Source organism: Pelobates fuscus, chromosome 8, assembly GCF_036172605.1.
Source record: "Pelobates fuscus isolate aPelFus1 chromosome 8, aPelFus1.pri, whole genome shotgun sequence".
Classification (NCBI taxonomy): domain Eukaryota; kingdom Metazoa; phylum Chordata; class Amphibia; order Anura; family Pelobatidae; genus Pelobates; species Pelobates fuscus.
The window spans coordinates 101681246-101698475 of record NC_086324.1 but is presented as its reverse complement, the minus strand read 5'-3'; the positions used below and the strand labels follow the sequence as shown (position 1 = coordinate 101698475).

Here is a 17230-nt window from a genome sequence, read left to right as displayed (position 1 = left end):
TACGTTTGTTTAACATTAGTAATTCCCCTATAAGGCGATCTTTGAAAATATTGTGCATTAAAGCGTTGTGATGGAAGGAAAATGGTGAAGGAACGAAAGATGTTAAAGGATTTCAGGACGTTTATTGTAAAAAATAGGGTTGATAATAACATATGAGTAGTCGAGTGAAGCGGTGGCCTGACGAGGCAAGGCGAGTAACCCCTTTATGGTGTTGCGTGGCCTTGTAGAGGCAGTAAATAGCAACATGAATTAAGCTTAATTAGTACCTGATAAATGTAAATTAATGGAGTAATAACCGGGTTGTAGTAAATGCTCTTGCGAGACCTGAAGTTGCTGGCCACATTCTTTTTGCAACATGTTATTAAACGGATTCACACAGGAGAAGCTGTGTATATCTGCATTCAGGCTGTGCCATTGATCACTGCATGCTGGTTTCTATAGAAACGTTGTAGGAGTCCCAGACAACGATTGGGAATACCTTAATACATATCTGTTAGTTATGAAATACATAGAGGATAAAGTAGTTATTAAGATCACTGACACCTTCCCACTGAAGCAGAATCAAGTGACATCGATCATTCTCTACAGTCACAGGGAAATATATGGCCAATACACTTTGTTAATTGAAGTTCATATGCATACATAATAGAACAATGTACTTGGACAGTGAAATATGTATTGCATAGATTGCCAGCATTGGTAACCAAATAGTCTCGTTCTTTTCATTAAAAATGGGATTTAAACAAGAAAGCCTCTTCATTGAAAAGGTAACAGACTGTCCTACAACTATAGTACGGGAGTTTTATAAAAGGAGGATTTACTTAGGAGAGAAAAAAAAAGCCGGTGTGTAAAGCTTGTGTTACTTCCAGGGCTGACAATCAGGAGTGGGATCCTGCAGGTGTTTCACCTCTAAATCCCACCGTCATGAATTGTTTAAAAACAAAAAGACATGTCGCATAGAAGGGCATTTCCGTGAGAAAAGGCTGTAAAATTGGACTTTACTTGTTTTGTTATTATGTATGAAATGATTCCAGTCAGAAGTGAATGTCAGGGTTTTGGATACAGAAGAGTGATCTAATCATTATTTGAAAAATGTCACAATATTGAGAAATATGATAGTAACCCATTAAAAGGTAACCCAGTGAAAGACTGCATTTTCCATCCTACAGTGAAACACCTACCACTCTCAGGTACTGACTGAAGCTGGAAGATACTCCACCTCCTGTATTCCTGGATTACTAACATTCTCATGTATTACTATAGATTTGTAACCATTTTACCTGTATTTTGTCTGTAGTTTGTAATATTCTGTGCATGCAGCATGTACTATAGTCATTTAATGTTTCTGACCAATATTTCATGTAGACAGTTATTAATATTTTTGGCGATAGAATTTGGTTGCTAAACTTTTCAATAATATAGAACACATGGATACTCTACCCCTCCCCCCCTCTTTACTCCTCCCCAGTTGTAAATACCTCCATATAACTGTTCAATCCCATTCTCTGTTCTTCAGGCCTCACTCAACTCAGTGAAAGACTGCATTTTTTTCACCCCACTTCCCACCCACCCTCCCCTCCTCCCGCCCACCCTCCCCTCCTCCCGCCCACCCAGGCTCCCCCTAAATATATTGCATGCTCCTCCAGCTGTTTGAGATTCTCACCCAATTACCTCTTCATTCCCCTAACGTCTTACCAATAGCTGCTTCTCTGTTAACTTGTTCAGCCATCACCTCCAAACTTCCCCTGCTACCTCTTGTCTCAAATCCCCATGGTATCCTTTAGATTGTAAGCTCACGGGCCATCTAGCCAAGCACTTTGTATAAAAGAGCTCCAATGGCTAGATATCAGCTTACGGGCAGGGCTCGCTTACCTCTTGTATTTGTCTATGTATATTGTACTTTTCTCCACTAATTGTACAGCGCTGCGGAATCTTTTGGCGCTTTAAAAATAGCAATAATAATAATAATAATAATACACATAAATTCAATGAAATATGCCGAATGGTGGGAATAGCCAAATTGAAACGCATAAAATGAATAAATTTGCCGAAATGTAGTGCGTTCGTATGTTTGAAACATGTAAGTGGTGAAATGATGAAAGTCGAACGGCGGGAATAGCCCGAACGCGGCTATTCCCGCCGATTACCTGGCATTCGGTAGTTAAAGTTTTGCGACAGTGCCGCTTGGCGGGAACGCAGCAAGGAATGACAGGACCGGAAGTGTGGGACGAGGGGAGGTGAACAGCGTGCGTATCCGGCAAGGTAGGAAGGGGGGAGTAGCGTTTATATAGGAACGCTAACTCCTCCCACAAATACAGGCCTTCGGCCTTAAACATATAAGAAAAATACGATATAAAAAATAAAAACAATATATGCATACACCCATCTACAAAAAGATAACCATTGGGAAATACTGTTGAGGGATCCAGTGTTAGGCAAGGTTTTACCAGGAAGAGCTCCGGTTATTTTTAGAAAAGCAAAAAACTTTAAAAGTATCTTAGCACCAAGTGAGGCACTCAAACACACACAAGGAAGTACCTTGGGAAATGCAAATAAAGGCTTTAATGCATGTAAAACACAAAGATTTTTTTAAAGGTAAAACAATTCCAGAGCACAGTAACTGGTAAAAAAATTCCGCATAGAGTCCAATATTAATTGCAAAACGAAAAACGTGGTCTACCTACTCCACTGCCCATGTGGAAAGCAGTATGTGGGTAGAACATGTAGAAAATTAAAAGAACATATTTTAGAACACCAAAACAATATCAGAAAAGATTCCAAAAAGCACATAGTCCCCATACACTGCAACTCATGCCGCAAATTCCATTGGAATTAATTCTATTTTGTAGGTTTAGAACAAGTAGAAAGTCATTGGAAAGGAGGTAACAGAACAAAAAAAATTAGCACAAAGAGAAACATATTGGATAGAGACTTTGAAAACTTTACAACCGGGAGGACTAAACGTAGATATTGATTTGTGGTGCTTTTTTGGTGCTTTGGTCGAAGTTTTATGGGGTCGACATTCTTTTTGTAGATGGGTGTGTGCATTTTTTATTTTTATTTTTTATATCGTATTTTTCACATATATATATGTATGTATACTTCTTAAAGTACGACCCCGTTCAGCTTGGTCCATGTCCTTTGGACTATCACTTGAAGTATCTTCATTCAATACCACTATTACTTCATCTGTAACAATACATTTGGGTATCTGCCGGAACACATTCTCAGTTTTTTTCATCTGGATATGAGTCCATCAAACTGAGATAAGTTAGAGGTTGAAAAATAAGTGGAATACCAATAACATTGCCAATAATAATATTTATCGGAACAATGCATGTATTAAATATTTTTTACATATATGAGGATTTATAAAATGTTTTTGCAAAAAAACTAATAGGAGAAATGTAATATAATAATATACATATAAATGATAATATCAACCTTCTCCAGATAAAAAAAATGAGAACTAACCAGTGATGCAATGCACTGCAGCTATACGCACATAATCTTGTATATTATTCATAAATCATATTAATTGTGTAGATTGTCCAGCTTTTTATGTTTTTTTTTTATATAAATATTTTTACATTCTTATTAGTATTCTTTAATTTGGTTTTTATGTATATGTACATTCTTACACCCACCCTTTCCTTTACTTTCCTATGATTCCCATGCTCTCCATATAAAACTATACATGAACTTAGAGCTTGACATTCTTTAATATCGCAAAGTGGAACGCAAGCTACACGGAGTCTCCAGAATCGGAAGTCCCCAACGAACTTAATGGAACGTAAACGTTGAACGCATGATGTAATTGCGTCACCACGTGGGGAAGCCGCGAACCCGGAAGTTGAAGAGATCAGTGGGAACACCTGAACGGAACGCAAGAGGCCAATAGGAAGAGATCTTCAGGGAAGAAATAATATATTTAAGGACTTATGTGGGGGTGGGTTTTGTATATTTGCACTTGTTTTTGATTGTCCCTGAGGAAGTCCCTACAACGGGATGACATGCGTTGGACAACTTTTTTATGCTGAAATCTTCTAATTTCCATGTGAGTGAATACATTCTTTTATACTATTGATTTGTACTGCCTGCTAACTGGATTTTCTATTTACTGTTTTTATACACCATCTGGAGAGAGAGATCTTCCTGATCCCTAGACTGGGCTCCAGCTACTTTAATACTGAATGCACATATACTTTTTACCATTGTGAGTGGCCATTTGTCACCTATTTAAATATTGTACACAAACATTTTTGCACTATGCTGTGTCATTTCTTCCCTATATAAGATCCACCCTATATCTATATTTATATTGTATTGCGAAGATTACTGTGAGGAAAATCTTCGGGTGTATATCCAATAATGAAGTGTATTTCTAAATTTTGAAGTTAAAACACTGCACTTAAAGCACTATTTTTAGGTGTGAAGGTCACTTTATTTATTTAATTAGATAGTTCCAATATGTACAGTATCACTTGATTTATTCGTTAAAATCAAATGCAAGTTGAGGAGCTCTCTCAACCTGCTTCCTGCCGGCATTGCAACCAGGCCCCACCACCAGAAATACTTTTCCTTTTTATTTACTATTAAAAATAACAATTTTTTTGTAGCAATTTTGTGTTTTATTTATAGGTACAATATAGCAGCAACCAGGATGTAATTCAGATATGTTTGTTGCTTATCTTGTAGTGCAACACTGTACTGGTTTTGATTATCTATGTATTTATATTGGGTATTAAGTACCAGGAGCAGTGACCACCAATGTTTTGGTGTGTTTACAACTTGAATTATGTATTAATGTAATTCCCAAATATTAGCAGCACACAAAGGTGTTCTCCACAAGAACTCTGTCAACCTTATGGGCAGCTAATGTGTGCTTATGTAGAGCAAATTTGTAGGTCAACAACCTGATCATTTGATCACACCTTTAGATAGTACTAGATGCAAGTACTTCTGCTAATATTAAGAAGAAAATAAGATACAGGAAGAAAATGTTCTGTCTTGACATCTTTTAGAGAGATTTATTGGCATCAAACCAAAAATGTGCGCCCTTCATTTAATCCATGTGGTCACATCTTATATATTGAAAGGATGCACACTCGACCCCTCTTTCTTTCCCCAACACTATTCAACTGATTTTCCCCCAACATTTTTGACAGATTTTTCAACTGACTTGCAAACTGTTATTTTTTGTGATTCTCTTAGGAGTTTTGAAAATAATTGGAATATTTACAAGCTCCTTGCCCACCAGAAACCAGCTGAAGTGAAGGTATGTACTGGCATGTATTGCTTACATTTAAAGTGAATGCACTATATATCACAAAGATATATCATAAAGATTTGCTCTCTTTTCTTACATTCCAGCGCTCTTTTGTACATGTTACTCACCAACCTCCAGCCCATCCACCACTCCTCCTGAGGTCTTCTTTGAGTTGCTTGGAATGCATCCCCACTCAGAGCAAATCTCGTCAGTGATGTTGGCACGCTTGCTTCATTGCCAGTGTGCTGGCGTCAGAATGGAGTGAATGGAACAGAATTTCCATAGCAACCACAACGCATATTTGAAGAGCAGAGGGACCTCCTGTTGGAGTTGTTTTCTGCTTTCCCTTGTCAGTCAATGACCCTGTAAGCCAAGGCATTGACTGACATCTAGAGTTAAACCTTTTTTCAATTTGGGTTTTCTCTTAATCTATACAATTGTTAGCAAAACTGTTAGCACAATGTATAGATAAAATTGTATGTTCAATCTATTGAGCATAAGTTGTTTGAAGCATGATGGATGCCCTTTAAAGGCAAACTATAGGCTAGGAAAACAAAAAAGTACCTTTTAGGTCTGGCTAGCAGTTTAGGGCTTTACATTTTGAGCCTGAGAATGATAATATATGTAAATTTATATTACTTTATCTTACTAACAATATAAAAAGTAATGGTTGTTAACATTGGGTGAACATATATTATACTATGTAGTGTTTTTCTGTACATTAAAACTTACAGCAAAAGTAAATTTCCTGTGTGATTCATAAAGTGTAACTAACATCTTATGCGATAATAAGAACTCATTTGCATCCTAAATATTTATTTCAGACACTCCAGCCTTTGATGTGTTGTGTTTGTTAATTGTCATGGTCAGCTTCACAGCTCATGCAACTTAATAAGCTACTTGTTAGTTTGGAATTCAATAAATAGAGCATATTGACTGAACGGAGAGGTTGGGAAATGATTTATTAACACAGCTTGACACATAAAATCATCAGTTTGGGGGGGTTGCCACGAACAGCGCAACAGATCAGATGTGCACAAGCGGCGCTCTGACATTGCCCTGCAAAATGTTATATTTGCCATTAAAATAGTGCACATATCGGGAGGCGGAGCCAGCGGCCATACTGTGAGGACGCATCTTCCTCGAGCTCCGAGAGCTACAAAAATAAACAGCATTTTTCCCCGGGAATTCACTCGCAGAACCCTGCAAAACGGTGCTACCAACAACGCTGAAGGCATGGGGCGACGCACCAAGAAATGTAAAGCGGAACGACCCCCCACAATGGCTGATATCGGCGAACTCCTGAGAAGGCCGCAAGCCGTGGGACGGCCAGAAATGGCGCCAATGTCCGACGGACTATCCTCCAGCGACGAAAACTCGGCAGATGGGGTGGACTACTACACTAAGGTACCTATCAGACCTGTACCCCCCAAGCCCTCACCGGCCGCGAACCTCCAGTCACGGGGGACATGTTGCGGAGCCTACTAGATGAGCTACGCCGAAACATAGCAACCGACATCAGGCAGTTCAGGGAGGAAATCAATGGAGTTTCAGCACGTCTGCAACACACGGAACTGAACTCCGCGGATCACGAGAACCGCATACAAACACTGGAGAGACAAGTGGCGGCCCTACAACAAAACCAGACACAAGCCAAAGAAACTATATCAGTACTAGAAGACAAAAGGTGCTGGAAAAATATAAAAATCAGAGGCCTGCCTGACACACTGGAGCCGGCGGAGTTCCCGCACTTATTCCGCAGGATGCTCAACGCTCTATTCCCCGCCAAACATGCCAAGGCGATGCCTCTAGACGGCTGGTACAGAATCCCCAAGCCAGCCACAGGCACCCAGAGCACTAGCAGGGACACTATTGTCCGATTCCAGCACAGCCAAGACCGACTGGCCTTCATGGCGGCCGTCCGCAACAGGTCACCATTACAATTTGAGGAACACTCATTAACATTTTACCCTGACTTATCCAGAGCTACCCTGGATTGGAGACGCACACTGCGCCCACTAACGAAGGATCTCGCTGCCCACAAAATACCATACCGATGGGGAGCGCCGAGAAGCCTAATCATCCTGAGGGAAAATGGCGACCTGAAAATTACCGATGCCGCTGAAATACCTGGTATAGTGCAGACGCTTGGACTACCTGAGCAACCAGCGGCAGCACCGTCTCAACCGACACCTTCCACTACCACTCACTGGGACCCGGCGAAGGTGCGCCCATTTGTACCCGCAGCCTTCCGAGGAAACCCATTGTCACCGTCAGGGTCATGAACAGCCCGCAGAACTCCACTATACAGAACATTCTGCGACTTAAGAACTTTTGTTTATTTTTCTATGCCTAGTTATTTCCATTTGCGTTAAAAGTTTATTATTATTGGCTAACATAAATACATAACCCCCCGAGAGGAGCTCCTAGGAGCACAGTATACGGCCTATATTATATATCCTCATTCTAGCTGCCTTCCAAAGCAACAGTCCAACCAGCTTCTACACACCTAACCTAAGTCTGGGGAGTTTATATTGTATGACTACTTCGCATCATCTAGACCACAGACGTGCCTGTTTAGCTTGTACAATCATTACCTATTTACAAATATAGTTAGATGTACCCACTCGCCTTCTGTGTACGAGGGTCGGGTGTCACATGACAACCCAGTGCTTAGTCTGCAACAGCGCGCTGGACATCGAGGAGCCCCCCTGCCATGACAGGTAAAAAGCAGGCAGGTGGCCATCCGTATGTGAGTGAGCAGCCTGTAGCGGAGAGCTGATATCCCACAGCTATTCTCCACTTAAGATCCCAGTGAGGCTCAGGAACAAGTATTATAGATCCACAGAATAGATCCAGCAGGTAAAACAATACAGCAATATCCCAACAGCACTCCCTATAACTGGACGACACACAGTATCAGGAGCAGAACTGACAATTTATTCCCACAATCTCCTTTTAAGACATTCTCCCATGCAAGGGAGGGATTTGCAATAATTAAGACAGGAGCCAATACAGTAATGGTTAACTCCCACACATCTCCTCCCCTCAGTGTGACACATAATCCCATTAATTGTACTGTACATTTACCCCAAACCTGGATGTACCCCTAAACCTTTACATAGCCTTAATATTAGGGTACCGCAAGGTAGCCCTGATCTGGGTGAAGAATATATCCAAAATTCACCCAGATCGGACCAGGGGTTTCGGGAATTAGATGGAGGGTGAAGTTTGACCGACCGCACACGAGGTGGTATCCGAAAAGGGTTCCATGTGTTTGGGCCCTGCGGTCGGTCTCCGTTCGGCAGTAAAAATACATAGCAATCTTTGCCATCCACGCTTAAATTTACCTGCATTACAGTTCCCTGGTTCGGTACTTTGTTTCTACCGAATGGGAGGTTGGTTGGTTCCTCCATTCAGTAGTTACGGAACTCTGGAGGTCTCAGCGGTGTTCGGTTGTTTGAGTGTCCGATTTGAGTTCCAGACACTCGACGACCAAACACCGCTGAGATTTTTATGCGTAAGATGGCCGCCGCGCGTGGTTCGTATACCGAATAGCAGCCACCCAGGCATTAACAATTAAGCTGCGGTTTGGGAGAAGTGTGAACGCCTAATGAGGCGCACACTTCTCACTGGGGTGGTCTGATGGTTCGGTAGTTTTATTCCCATGAAACTGCCGAACCCACATACGAAAATTACACATTTATTACAGATACATACGAATACAACAAAACGAATGCAGTCTTATGTGAAGATACAGGATAGGCTTAATACAATCCGCTACACAGCCTTAGCCTGTTTTTGTATCAATATGTGCCCCTGGGAGTCTGTGCATCTGCATGTGTATACATAACACCTGAGGCCGGTCCCCTTATGGAATTTAGGTGCGAGAGTTTTCTGGACGAATCAGGCAATTTACTCTCGTGTCCTTTCTTGCCACAATACATACACAGACCCTCACTCCTCCTGAATTGTCTCTTTGCTTCAGATAACCTAATAACCCCCAACTGTATAGGTTCCGGTTCGGCAGCTACTATAGGGGCTAACAACAGGGTTGGAGAAGCGGGAGCGAGAAAAGTGGTATTTTTTCTAGGTCTGTTTCTGATCCTTTCCCTTTCTCCTAGCCTGTTATCTATCTGCATCATATATGTTATATACTCGTTAAGTTTTTCTGACAGCAACCTCATCAAGTCCCTGGCAACAACCTCATCAAGAATGGTATCGGACAGGTCTTCAGTGAAAGCGGTGACGAGGCAACGGTTTGTCCAATTCACCTCTGAGGCAACGGTACAAAACTCAATAGCATAATCCGCAAGAGAGCGATTGCCCTTACCTTTTTTTTCGCTCCACAATACGCACTTTCTCCCCCCCCCCCCCCCAAAAAGTGAGAGGAAATGTCTGTGCGTCTTATGGAGCAAATGTAAAGCTTTACTTACCTGTATTGTAGCGTGGGCTGGCAGAACAGCGCGCACTGTGGTACAGGAACTTAAATTTCAGTTTCTGGTTTCTGGCCGGAATGAAAGGAAGTGCGCACTCAGTGTGCACACTTCCTTTCAGTCTGGCCGGAAACTGAATTTAAGTTCCTGTACCGTGGTGCGCGCGGTTTTGCCGGTCCATGCTACAATACAGGTAAGTAAAGCTTCACATTCGCTCCATAAGACGCACAGACATTTCGCCTCACTTTTGGGGGGGGAAAAGTGCGTCTTATGGAGCGAAAAATACGGTAAGGGCAATCGCTCTTTTGCTGATTATGCAATTGAGTTTTGCACCCCCAGTCTCTACAGTTTTGTACCCTTGCCTCAGGTTCTGGCCATGATTTGCCGCAACTTAGGTAAGTTTAGTCTTTTGTTTAAGTGACCGCACCAATCGGGTGCGGCCACGTGGTGCCGGGGGCTGTGACAGTGTGTCAGTGCTTGCATATGTATGTGTGTATCTGCGTATGTGTCTGTATCTGGATGTTTGTCTGTGTATGTGGCATGTTGCTTGTCAGTCTGCCCATCCACACTGTAGGGATGTGCAAATGGTAGATTCCAAGCTAGAAAAGCATTGTGGGACTTGTACGGCAGATGGCGATCTACCTTTTGGTCAGAGAGGTTATAGTCGTCACCAAAGGTATTGCGCCATTATATAATATATAGTGATGTCCCGAACGGTTCGCTGGCGAATAGTTCCTGGCGAACATCGCTTGTAAGCGTTCGCCACGGCGGGCTAACATATGCGATGTTCGGTCCGCCCCCTATTAATTTACTAATACTAAGTAAAAATTACTTAGTATTAGTAAATTGTGCCCCTACTCGCAATACCGCGAGTAGGGGCATGTCTATTAAACAGTGAGCAGCCTGCGGCTGCTCACTGTTAAAAAAAAAAAAAAAAAAGGTGGGGGCCCTAAAAATAACAATAAAGGGGGGACCTATTGTCCCCCCCGGCCCCCACCCCTGAGCGGTGGGTGGGGGCCCTAAATACAAAGGGCGGGGACCCTAGTCACCCCTCCCCCCCCCCAAAAAAAAAAATGATCTACCTACCTACCCCCCTCACCCTAAAAATAATGAGGGGGGGACCTTTAACTAAAAACCTGTAAAAAGAAATAGATAAAAACAACTTACCATTCGATGTTTTCTTTCTTCTACAATCTTCTTTTTTCAGCCCCAAAAAAGGCCAAATAAAAATCCATAATAACCGACGCAATTAAAAAAAAAAAAAACGACCGCACAAAAAAATAATCCATCTTCACTCATGGAGGGCCCTGCGCAGACTGAGCTCTGCAGGACGGGGGAAGGCTTATAAAGCCTTGCCACGCCCTGCAATTAGGCTAAGAACACTCTGATTGGCTGGTTTAAGCCAATCAGAGTGCTCTTTGTCATTTTACACAGCGTGGGAAAATTCCAAAGAACTTTCCCACACGTGTAAAATGACACAGAGCACTGTGATTGGATGGCTTGAAATCCATCCAATCACAGTGCTCTGTGTCATTTTACATAGCGTGGGAAAGTTCTTTGGAATTTTCCCACGCTGTGTAAAATGACAAAGAGCACTCTGATTGGCTTAAACCAGCCAATCAGAGTGTTCTTAGCCGAATTGCAGGGCGTGTCAAGGCTTTATAAGCCTTCCCCCGTCCTGCAGAGCTCAGTCTGCGCAGGGCCCTCCATGAGTGAAGATGGATTATTTTTTTGTGCGGTCGTTTTTTGGGGTTTTTTTTTTAATTACGTCGGTTATTATGGTTTTTTATTTGGCCTTTTTTGGGGCTGAAAAAAGAAGATTGTAGAAGAAAGAAAACATCGAATGGTAAGTTGTTTTTATCTATTTTTTTTTTTTACAGGTTTTTAGTTAAAGGTCCCCCCTCATTATTTTTAGAGTGAGGGGGGTAGGTAGGGAGATCATTTTTTTTGGGGGGGGGGAGGGGTGACTAGGGCCCCCACCCAACGCTCAGGGGTGGGTGCCGGGGGGGGACAATAGGTCCCCCCCTAATTGTTATTTTTAGGGCCCCCACCCGCCGCTCAGGGGTGGGGGCCGGGGGGGACAATAGGCCCCCCCCTAATTGTTAATTTTAGGGCCCCCACCCGCCGCTCAGGGGTGGGGGCCGGGGGGGACAATAGGCCCCCCCCTTATTGTTAATTTTAGGGCCCCCACCCGCCGCTCAGGGGTGGGGGCCGGGGGGGACAATAGGTCCCCCCCCTTATTGTTAATTTTAGGGCCCACACCCGCCGCCCAGGGGTGGGGGCCGGAGAGGGGGAGGACAGTAGGTCCCCCCCTCATTATCTTTATGGCCCCCACCCGAACCCAGGGGTGGGGGCCGGAGGGGGGAAGGAGAGTAGGTCTCCTCCCCCCCCCCCCCCTTCAACCACTATTGTGGTTAGAAAGAGTCCCTGTGGGTTTTAAAATTCACCTGCATATTGAAGGCTATGGCGGTTCGCACGGTTCGCCGGTTCGCGAGCATTTGCGGACGTTCGCGTCCGCCGTTCGCGAACCGAAAATGTTATGTTCGCGACATCACTAATAATATATGATAAATCTGTATTGCGAGGTGGCACTGTGATATAACTGCAACTGGCTCTCAAGAACTATGTTCGAGAGGACATTCTCTGCTTTTGTTTTTTGTCTAAATTCCCATACCCATGCTCTTCATTAATGTCTTGCTTGTCGAATATTACTATACAATGTTAATGTTGTACAATGTGTGCACAAACCGAAATTAAATACAATGTAAAAAAAGCACACAAAAAAAAAATCAGTTTGTACCAGCGTGGCAAAGTTCAGGTCATATTAAGCCAGGAATCTCGATTTAACCCCTTAAGGACGAATGACGGACCTGGTCCGTCATGGCGGGGAAACCGTTAACGACGAATGTCGAACCAGGTACGTAATGCGGTAAAGTTAACCCCAGATCGCGGCGATCACGGGGTTAACGCTCCTCTGGTCTGGGAGCACCCGATCGCGCTGCCCCTGCAGCAGTGATCACTTTGACAGGTTGTCAGAGCGAGCACATGTGCTGCAGGGACTCACGATCCGCCTCCCTGCTCTTCCAGGTTCAGTGTGAAGTGCAGGGAGATGGATCAACAGTGTTCTTCTCCCTGTGTAAAAGAAAATAAATAAAGATAATTTAAAATCCTACCCCCATTTACCCATTTTAAATAAAAATTAACCCCTTCTCTGCTAATTGATCACTGACTACAGTGATCAATTGGCAGGGACTACATTTTACTGTGATCTGATTTATTTTTAACCCCTGAGGGTCAACTTTTATTTATTGTAACCCTCAGGGGTTAATTTTACTTTATTAATAAATTAAAATGATATATTTAGCTAGCTGGGGTGGGTGGAAGTTAGTGGGGAATTGGAGTTAGGCTAGCTAGGGGTTAACGTAAAAAAAAAAAAAAGTTTAAAAAAATGTTTTGATAAAAAAAAAAATTAAAAGTAAAAAAAATCCCACCTTCCTTTACCCAGTCCTCATAAAAATTAACCCCTTCCCTGCCAGTTGATCACTACCTACAGTGATCAAAATACAGTATGATCCGATTTTTTTTTTTAATTTTATTTTTTTTTATTAACCCCTTAGGGTTAACTTATTTTGGTGTTTTTTTTTAACCCTCAGGGGTTCAATTTATTTAATTCATTAATTTTAAATATTTTAAAATGATATATTTTGCTAGCTGGTGTGGGTGGGCGTTATGGGGAATTGACGGTTAGTGTTGCTTACTGCTAGTTAGCGGTTAACGGTAAAAAAAAGAAAAGCTTGTAAAAAATTTAAATCTGTAAAAAAAAAAAAAGCTTTACAAAAGTTTAGGAAAGTTTAAAAAAATTAATAAGCAAAAAAAAGTTTAAAAACTAATTTTAAGAAGTAAAAAAAAGTTTTGAAAAGTTAAAAAATACATTTAAAAATACTCATTACCACTACACCTGGAACAAACTAGAGAAAAAATGATCCCACGCTAAGGTTCAAAATACACCTTTTGAATTACCCCAGGGTGTATTTAATAAATAGTATGTGTTTGTGGGGTAGTTTCAATAACCAACCATCTAAACTACAGAACATGGACACGAAATACCCTGTGATGTCTTCTTTAAGAAATGGTATTGCTTTATGGGGTATTTGGATTATGTAGCCTGGTAAAATATTCTAAAATGGGACATGGACACAGCGTAAACCTTCAAAGTTTGTAAAAAAAAAAACGCAATGGATGTGTCTCAAATGTGCCCCTTCAACATCCACATATACCTGGCAAAGGTACATACGGGGATATTGCTGTACTCAGGCGACATAGCTGATCAACATATGTAGTATTATACAGTCGTAGCACACATAAGGTTTGCAAAATATACTGTGCAAACTCACTTTGTGTGTCAAAAAGGCAGAAACAACACTTATTACCACTACACTTGGTACAAGCTAGCAGAAAAATTATCCCACGCTAAGGTTCAAAATATGCCTTTTGAAATAATACCCTGGGATGTCTTCTTTAAGAAATGGTATGGCTTTATGGTGTAGTTGTAATATGTAGCCTGCTCAAGTGCTCCAAAATGGGAGCCATGAAAATTCACACTTAAAAACCTGAACTTGCCACGTCTCTTTTACAGCACTGTAACTTCACAAAATAGTGTCTAGGTCATACATTGGGCATATTGTTTTACTCATAAGGTGTAACTGAGTATAATTTGGGAATTTTTATGACTGTGGTACATATTGCGTAAGAATTACCTATATGTAAAAATTAAATTTTCCCTCACCTCACCACACACATTGACATAAATTGCTGAAAAAATGGTGACAAGTTAAGGCACAATATACACCATATAATATACCCTGCGGTGTCTGCTTTATTAAATGAAAGCCCTTTGTGGGGTTATTTGAACAGTCACACTGCTATAATACCCTAAAATGAGACATAGGCCCGTCAAATCCATCTACGAATCCATCTAACTATAGAAACTGAAATAGCCTTGTCTCTTATATGGCACTGTAGCTTTACAGAACAGTGCCAAAGGCATACAATGGGGGTGTCGTTATACTCAGCAGATGTAGCTGAACACAATATGGGGTTCTGTGCAGGAATAGCACACACCAGCTTTATGAAATACACATTACAAAAACCTTGTTATATGTGTATATGCCAAAATAGAGAAAACAAACACAATTTTACCCCAATATTTAGCAGAGATTGGCGATGAAATGGCTACATAAAAAGTGTCAAACTAACCTTAGGTAAATAACCTTTGATGTCTACTTTATATAGATATATATGTTTGTGTGGCAATTTTGTTTTCTGTGGTGGCTACTAAACATACCAAATTCTAAAATTGTTGCAAATTAAATTGTATTTTAGTCCTTATGTTTTGTGATCTGTAGCTTTCAAAATTAGCTGAAATCCTATACACATGATGTACTCTATAAATCAAGACACATAAATGAATTTTTTAATTACTTTTTAAAAATGTTTTATTATTTTTAATTACTTTTAATTATGCACACGCCAAAACTGTGAATTATTGTTTTTTTCCCCATTTTTTGGCATTTTTATATAATTAATGAGAATGTATCTATGTATATATGACATCAAAATCACCCCTTAAGGACCAAACTTCTGGAATAAAAGGGAATCATTACATGTAATACATGTCATGTGTCCTTAAGGGGTTAAAGCCCAGTTTTCCCTCTAAAAAACGATGTATAATATGTGTTGGTGCAATAAATGACAGAGATGCAAATTGCATTTGAATACAAACAGCAAAACAATGCAAAAATGGCTGTCCTTAAGCTTAAGACTAGCTTCTGAAGTTGTGTCCTTAAGGGGTTAAGATGTGGTGTTAAGGCCAACAGGACAGTCAAAACAAGAGAATTAGTGGAAGATCTGCATGAACTTAAAAGAACAGTCCAAGCATGCAGTAATGGTTATGGTGCCAGAAGTGTCCTGGCGCCATCCAATCGTGAGTAGTGAACAGAATAGTTTGATAGTTTAGAATAGTTTGTTTAGAATAGTTTGATTTACCCAAGATCTGCCTAACGCTGCTTATCCACCTCCATTACGTCAAACAGAGAGGTTCTAATTGACGCTCTTCGCCAGTAATATATCTCTGTACTGCAGGCTTAGCTCAGGAGAGCTAACGGCAAGCTCCTACTTCCAGATTTCCATCTGAAATAGTGCTCGGTGCACACCAGGGAAAACAGTCTGCACCTTCAGGGATCATGAGGGAGACTTACATGTGGTCTGATAGCATCTGCTGGAGATGCACTTCACAGGCTCCCTTCACTCTCTGAGAGGTGTTCTGGACCGACTTTGCAAAGACATCCCCTGTGCCAGAGGCTGGTGACCTGTCCTATGGGGTGTAAGAGACAAAAATCTTGAAATAAATAATTCCCTTCCTATGCATTGGTTAGTGGCAAATTTCTTCAAAATTACCTTGTTGTATTTTTATACCTGGATATATAGATTTAACTACTGTTATTAACAACTCTTTAAAACAATTATATAGTCGTTAATGGGATTTTACTATCTTGTAAACATCATATTATTTATTTTTATTACCTGCAGAGTAATTTCGGCATGGCAATTTTAAATGTTGGTGCACCTGCTGCGGGAATGAATGCTGCTGTTCGATCAGCAGTACGAGTTGGGATTTCACATGGACATACGGTGTACGTTGTAAATGATGGGTTTGAGGGCTTGGCAAAAGGACAGGTAATATATTTTATTCAGTAAATGACCTCTTTTAAAACATTTTGTAAATGCAGCACAGTAGTATTTATTATTGTATGATTATATATTCTAAGTGAACCTGTTCATTTAGTCTCCATTAGGCTGTCTCTGGTTCTTGATCAAATCATTTATTTTTGTTGTGCATTAGATAAACAACAGTTAAGTATTCATGACATTAGTTATTAACTTAGTGGATAATCTATATATCAACCTAACAATGACGAACGATGTGCACATTTTTATAGTATAACATGATGTAATAAAGGCCTAAGTAGAAGAAACGGCTATCTTGCATTCAATGAGGTTATTGTATCCATGGGAGCATGATGAAAGGCCTGTACATAACAAATAACATGGTTGTGTAACCTGAGGGGTATCAAGTGGGTGTTTGTGTAGGGGACTGAACTTGACCAGGTGTCTTGGCTCGGCAGGTTCTCGGAATCGGGAGCTAAATTGAGTGCATAGCCGAGGGGAGGTGGAACAAAAAGTAAAATAAAATATAATATGCATTTACTTAAGATTAAAAGAATGATTAAAATAGTGTTAAAAAGGGAAGACCCTTGTGGGAAGGATCTTATTTTACCCTCTGCTTAAGCCTTTGTCCTATCTAAGCCGCCCTCCAGCTCGCCCTGTCGTACCTGGGGAGTCGAGAGTTGTAGCTGGGGTGGGGGCGAGAGTGCTCTTCGGGTCCCAAGGCGTGTGTTAAAGGGGCAGCTCTCTGGGTATTTACCTACGAACGGCGAGTTTTGGAGGTGTTAAGTGTGTGTGTCTT

At 41.2% G+C, this 17230-nt stretch overlaps 1 protein-coding gene across 1 annotated transcript in view; it reads left to right on the top strand.

Annotated features, from left to right (window-relative positions):
• The window catches only part of PFKL (phosphofructokinase, liver type), a 273062-nt gene that overhangs the window by 198945 nt on the left and 56887 nt on the right, over positions 1–17230 (top strand). The window contains exons 12-13 of the mRNA XM_063430198.1: positions 5215–5278; positions 16294–16440. Coding sequence (XP_063286268.1) covers positions 5215–5278; positions 16294–16440 — 211 coding nt within the window. The remainder of the gene's footprint in view (positions 1–5214; positions 5279–16293; positions 16441–17230) is intronic.